The sequence below is a fragment of the Empidonax traillii genome, unplaced genomic scaffold (assembly GCF_003031625.1).
Source record: "Empidonax traillii isolate 1590-97213 ecotype Southwest subspecies unplaced genomic scaffold, ASM303162v1 scaffold2678:size19538, whole genome shotgun sequence".
In the NCBI taxonomy this organism is placed as follows: domain Eukaryota; kingdom Metazoa; phylum Chordata; class Aves; order Passeriformes; family Tyrannidae; genus Empidonax; species Empidonax traillii.
In genome coordinates this window covers 1-6,058 of record NW_020957871.1, presented here as the reverse complement: position 1 = coordinate 6,058, position 6,058 = coordinate 1, and the positions used below count along the sequence as shown (strand labels likewise).

Sequence of the window (6,058 nt, the reverse complement as noted above, 5' to 3'; positions counted from 1 at the left end):
TGGCTGTAGGTGTGTGTCACCTGTCCCAGGTGTGTTACCTGCAGATGGCAGACTGGCTGTAGGTGTGTGTCACCTGTCCCAGGTGTGTTACCTGCAGATGGCAGACTGGCTGTAGGCGGGTCCCTCGGTGGCCGTCAGTGCCTGCCCCACCTGTGTCTGGGTCAGGCCCAGCGAGAGGCGCCGCAGTTTGAAGTTTTTGGCGAATTCCCGGATTTCCTCCAGGTTGATCCCGTCCTCCTCCGCGCCGGGGGGGGCAGGGGGCTCTGGGGGGGCACACGGGGGGGCTGGGACCGGGATTCCCCTGCCCAGGGACCCCAGACCCCTGCCCAGTGCTCCCAGTCCCTGTCCCAGTGCTCCCAGTCCCCGTCCCAGTGCTCCCAGTCCCTGTCCCAGTGCTCCCAGTCCTCGTTATCCCTGTCCCAGTGCTCCCAGTCCCCACAATCCCTGTCCCAGTGCTCCCAGTCCCTGCTATCCCAGTCCCAGTGATCCCAGTCCCCACAATCCCTGTCCCAGTGCTCCCAGTCCCCACAGTCCCTGTTACCCAGTGCTCCCATTATCCCTGTCCCAGCGCTCCCAGTCCCTGTCCCAGTGCTCCCAGTCCCTGTTATCCCTGTCCCAGTGCTCCCAGTCCCCGTCCCAGTGCTCCCAGTCCCCATTATCCCTGTCCCAGTGATCCCAGTCCCTGCTATCCCTGTCCCAGTGCTCCCAGTCCCTGTCCCAGCGCTCCCAGTCCCTGTTATCCCTGTCCCAGTGCTCCCAGTCCCCACAATCCCTGTCCCAGTGATCCCAGTCCCTGTTATCCCTGTCCCAGTGCTCCCAGTCCCCACAATCCCTGTCCCAGTGCTCCCAGTCCCCACAATCCCTGTCCCAGTGCTCCCAGTCCCTGTCCCAGTGTTCCCAGTCTCTGTTATCCCTGTCCCAGTGCTCCCAGTCCCTGTTATCCCTGTCCCAGTGATCCCAGTCCCCCTTTCCCAGTGCTCCCAGTGCCCCTGTCCCAGTGCTCCCAGCGCTCCCATTCCCCCTCTCCCAATGCTCCCAGTGCTCCCATTCCCCCTGTCCCAGTGCTCCCAGTCCCCATTCCCCCTTTCCCAGTGCTCCCATTCCCCCTGTCCCAGCGCTCCCAGTGCTCCCAGTGGGTGGGACTCACTGGCCACCAGCTGGCTGACCGTGGGGGTCTCGGGGCCGGCGACGGGCGGGGGGTTCGGGGTCACCTTGGGGCTCGAACCCCCCCCGGGGGGGGCCGGTTGGATGGGCTGGACCTGGGGGGGACAACCCCAAACTGGGACCCCAAACTGGGACCCCAAACTGGGACAGCCCCAAACTGGGACAGCCCCAAACTGCGACCCCCAAACTGGGACCCCAAACTGGGACCCCAAACTGGGACCCCAAACTGGGGAGACAACCCCAAACTGGGACCCCAAACTGGGACAGCCCCAAACTGGGGGGGACAACCCCAAACTGGGACCCCAAACTGGGGGGACAACCCCAAACTGGGACAGCCCCAAACTGGGACCCCCCAAACTGGGACCCCCAAACTGGGGGGGACAGCCCCAAACTGGGACCCCAAACTGGGACCCCCCAAACTGGGACAACCCCAAACTGGGACCCCAAACTGGGGGGACAACCCCAAACTGGGACCCTCAAACTGGGACAGCCCCAAACTAGGACCCCAAACTGGGACCCCAAACTGGGACAGCCCCAAACTGGGACCCCAAACTAGGACCCCAAACTGGGACCCCAAACTGGGACAGCCCCAAACTGGGACAGCCCCAAACTGGGACCCCCAAACTGGGACAACCCCAAACTGGGGGGACAACCCCAAACTGGGACTCCAAACTGGGACAACCCCAAACTAGGGGGGACAACCCCAAACTGGGACCCCCAAACTGGGACCCCCAAACTGGGGGGACAGCCCCAAACTGGGACCCCAAACTGGGACCCCCAAACTGGGGCTAGAGTGTCCAAACTGGGACCCCCCAAACTGGGGCTGGGGGTTCCAAACTGGGGGGGGGGGGCACAACCCCAAACTAGGACAGCCCCTCACTGGGGCTGGGGGGTCCAAACTGGGACCCCCCCCCTCCCAGTGGTCTCAGGGGGTTTTGGGGGTCTCTCAGAGCTCACCTCGCTCTTGACGGGGGTCTCGGGGGTCCCGCTCTTCTTGGCGGGCGTGGCGGGGGGGGCAGGGGCGGGTCCCGCGGCCAGGGCGGCCCCACCCGCGGCCACGCCCGCGGCCACGCCCGTGGCCAGCGTGGCGATCACCTGGCCCTGCGCGTTCAGCAGCAGCTGCGGCGTCACCTGCGTCACCTGCGTCACCTGCAGGCTCGGCGGGGCCGGCGCGGGGGGGGCCGCGGCCACGCCGGGGGGGGCAACGACCCACGGCAGCGTCCCGATCACCTGTGGGGTGTGGGGGGGGGACAGACACACACATGGACATGGGGGGGGCTGAAAACACCCAGAGGGGGCAACAAGGGGCACTGGGACCCCCCCTCAGTGGGGCACAAAGGGCACTGGGACCCCCCTAATGGGGCACTGGGACCCCTCAGTGGGGTACGAGGGGTATTGGGACCCCTCTAATGTGGCACTGGGACCCCCCAGTGGGGCACTGGGAACCCCCCCAATGGGGCACTGGGACGCCCCTAATGGGGCACAAGGGGCACTGGGACCCCCAGGATGGGACTCAGGGGGCACTGGGACCCCCCAAGAGGTAGCAAAGAGGGGCACTGGGACCCCTCAGTGGGGTACAAGGGGCACTGGGACCCCCCTAATGGGGCACTGGGACCCCCAGGATGGGGCACAAGGGGCACTGGGACCCCCAGGATGGGACTCAGGGGGCACTGGGACCCCCCAAGAGGTAGCAAAGAGGGGCACTGGGACCCCTCAGTGGGGTACAAGGGGCACTGGGACCCCCCTAATGGGGCACTGGGACCCCTAGGATGGGGTACAAGGGACACTGAGACCCTCAGGGGGGCACAAGGGGCACTGGCACCCCCATAATGGGGCACTGGGACCCTCAGATGGGGCACGAGGGGTACTGGGACCCCTCAGATGGGGTATGAGGGGCACTGGCACCCCCCGGTGGGGCGTAAGGGGCACTGGGGGGGCAAACTGGGCAGGGATTGTGTCCAGGGAAACTGAGGCTGGAATATTGTCCAGGGAAAGTGAGGCTGGAATCTTGTCCAGGGATAATGAGTCTGGAAACTCATCCAGGGACACTGAGGGTGGAATCTTGTCCAGGGGAAATGAGGCTGGAATCCTGCCTGGGAAAACTGAGCTTGGAATCTTGTCCAGGGAAACTGAGGCTGGAATGTTATCCCGGGACACCAAGGCTGGAATCCTGCCCGGTTGGCAGGACAAGCAGGACGAGGCTCAGGGAAGGTGACTCTGGGACGTGTCCCCTCCACTCCCACGACCCCCCCCGCGCCCCGCCCCCCCCTCTCCCCTCCCCAAATCCCCCCTTTCCATCCCCCCCATCCTTACAATGCCGGGATTAAAGGCCAGCCCCGCCAGCTGGGACTGCACGGCCAGGGGGGGCTGCACGGCCAGGGGGGGCTGCACGGCCAGGGGGGGCTGCCCGGGGGGCTGCCCACCCACGGGGGGCTCCTTGGGGGGCGTGGGCGCCGCCGGGGGCTGCGGCAGCAGCGGGGGCTGCCCGGGGAGGGGCTGGGGGGGTGCCCGGGACGCCGGGATGGTCGGGATGGCCGGGATGGGGCTCAGCACGGCGGCGGCTGCGGAGAGGGAAGAGAGAGAGAGAGAGAGAAAGAGAGGGACACAACGTCAGCAAGGGAGGGGTTTGGGGGGGGACACGCCCCTGAACCGCCCACCCCTCAGCCCGGTCTGAACGCCCACTCCACCCCAAAAGCTCCCCCGGTGCATCTGGGGACATGTGCAGGGTCCTTAAGGGCACCCATGGAGGGGGGGAGGGGGTCGATCCCCCCCCCTTCCATCTGCAGGTGTCCCCCTTACACACCTCGGGGAACCTCGGCTGCTGCAGGAGGGGCCACAAATGGAGCCCCAAATCTACACCTGGAACCCCAAATCTACATTGGGGTCACACCTGGGACCCCCAAAGCCACACCTGGAAGCCCGGATCTACATCAGGGGTCACAGCTGGAGCCCCAAATCTACACCTGGAACCCCAAATGCACACCTGGAGCCCCAAATCTGCATCGGGGGTAACACCCAGAGCCCCAAATCTACACCTTCTGCCACATCTCGAGCCCCAAATCTCCAGCAGGTCCTGTGCTTGGAGCCTCAAATCTCTGGGAGATCCTCCACCTGGAGCCCCAAATCTTGAACCCCAAATCTCTGGCAGATCCTGCACTTGAAACCCCAAATCTCGAGCCCCAAATCACTGGCAGGCCCTGCACTTGGAATCCCAAATCTTTGGCAGATCCTGCACTTGGAACCCCAAATCTCCATCAGCTCCTCCACCTGGAGCCCCCAAACCTCAAGCCCCAAATCTACACCACACACTCCACCTGTAGCCCCAAATCTACCCCTTCTGCCACACCTGGAGCCCCAAATCTCTGTCAGATCCTGCACTTGGAACCCCAAATCTCTGGGAGATCCTCCACCTGGAGCCCCAAATCTCCGGCAGGTCCTGCACTTGGAGCTCCAAATCTCGAGCCCCAAATCTCCATCAGCTCCTCCACCTGGAGCTTCAAACCTAGGGTTCCAAATCTCTGGCAGATCCTCCACCTGAAACCCCAAATCTCGAGCCCCAAATCACTGGCAGGCCCTGCCCTTGGAACCCCAAATCTCCAGCAGGTCCTGCACTCAGAATCTCAAATCTCCATCACTTCCTCCACCTGGAACCCCCAACCTTGAGCCCCAAATCTACACCACACACTCCACCTGTAGCCCCAAATCTACCCCTTCTGCCACACCTGGAGCCCCAAACCTGGAGCCCCAAATCTTTGGCAGATCCTGCACTTGGAACCCCAAATCTCTGGGAGATCCTCCACCTGGAGCCCCAAATCTTGAACCCCAAATCTCTGGCAGATCCTGCACTGGGAACCCCAAATCTTCAGCAGGTCCTTCACTTGGAGCCTCAAATCTCAAGCCCCAAATCTGCAGCAGATCCTGCACTTGGAGCTCCAAGTCTCCAGCAGATCGTCCACCTGGAGCCCCAAACCTGGAGCCCCAAATCTACCCCTTCTGCCACACCTGGAGCCCCAAATTTGCACCCCAAATCTCAAACCCCAAATCTCCAGAAGGTCCTGTACTTGGAGGCCCAAATCTTCAGCAGGTCCTGCAGTTGAAACCCCAAATCTCGAGCCCCAAATCACTGGCAGATCCTCCACCTGGAACCCCAAATCTCCAGCAGGTCCTGCACTCGGAACCCCAAATCTCCATCACTTCCTCCACCTGGAGCCCCTAGCCCTGAATCTACACCACACACTCCACCTGTAGCCCCAAATCTACCCCTTCTGCCACACCTGGAGCCCCAAATCTTGAGCCCCAAATCTCTGGCAGATCCTCCACCTGTAGCCCAAAATCTCTGGCAGGTCCTGCCCTTGGGAACCCCAAATCTCCGTCAGCTCCTCCACCTGGAGCCCCCAAACCTCGAACCCCAAACCTACCCCTTCTTCTGCCACACCTGCAGCCCCCCCAAACCCTCGATCCCCAGCTGCCTCCCCTTCCCTCCCCTTCCCCTCCCTTCCCCGCGGTGGTGGAGGGTGGGGTGTGTCGTTCCGTGCAGCAGCAGCAGCAGCAGCAGCAGCAGCGGCAGCTCCCGGGGTTACCTGTGAGGTTGGCGACGGGCGGTTTGTAAATTGCCGGCGCCGTCAGTCCCGGGAGCGCGGCCAGCGTTGCTGTGGGGATTGTCACCACCAGCGCGGGCTGGGCTGGCACCGGCCCCGCCACCTGACCTGCAACACTGATGGGGATAAGAAGAGGTTGAGTAACTGTCCCTGCCGGAACCATTACTCCTGTCACACCTGTGGCTAAGCTTTCCTGAGCCAACACCTGCGGAGATAAATGAGATTTGAAAAGAGAAAACAAGAGAAATCAACGCCCGTGGGCAGAGAGCACGAGGGGAGCAGCAGCCCCCCCCCCC

The 6,058-nt window shown here is 63.5% G+C and overlaps 1 protein-coding gene across 1 annotated transcript; it reads right to left on the bottom strand.

The window, feature by feature from the left end:
- Nucleotides 1–13: 13 nt before the first annotated feature.
- Nucleotides 14–5,970, bottom strand: LOC114072141 (POU domain, class 6, transcription factor 1-like). Its single transcript, XM_027910063.1, has 5 exons — nucleotides 5,745–5,970; nucleotides 3,478–3,725; nucleotides 2,122–2,394; nucleotides 1,148–1,259; nucleotides 14–263 (listed from the first exon to the last, which is right to left on the bottom strand). The coding sequence occupies exons 1-5, from the start codon at nucleotides 5,923–5,925 to the stop codon at nucleotides 88–90; spliced, it is 990 nt and encodes a 329-aa protein (XP_027765864.1). The 5' UTR covers nucleotides 5,926–5,970; the 3' UTR covers nucleotides 14–87.
- Nucleotides 5,971–6,058: the final 88 nt, after the last annotated feature.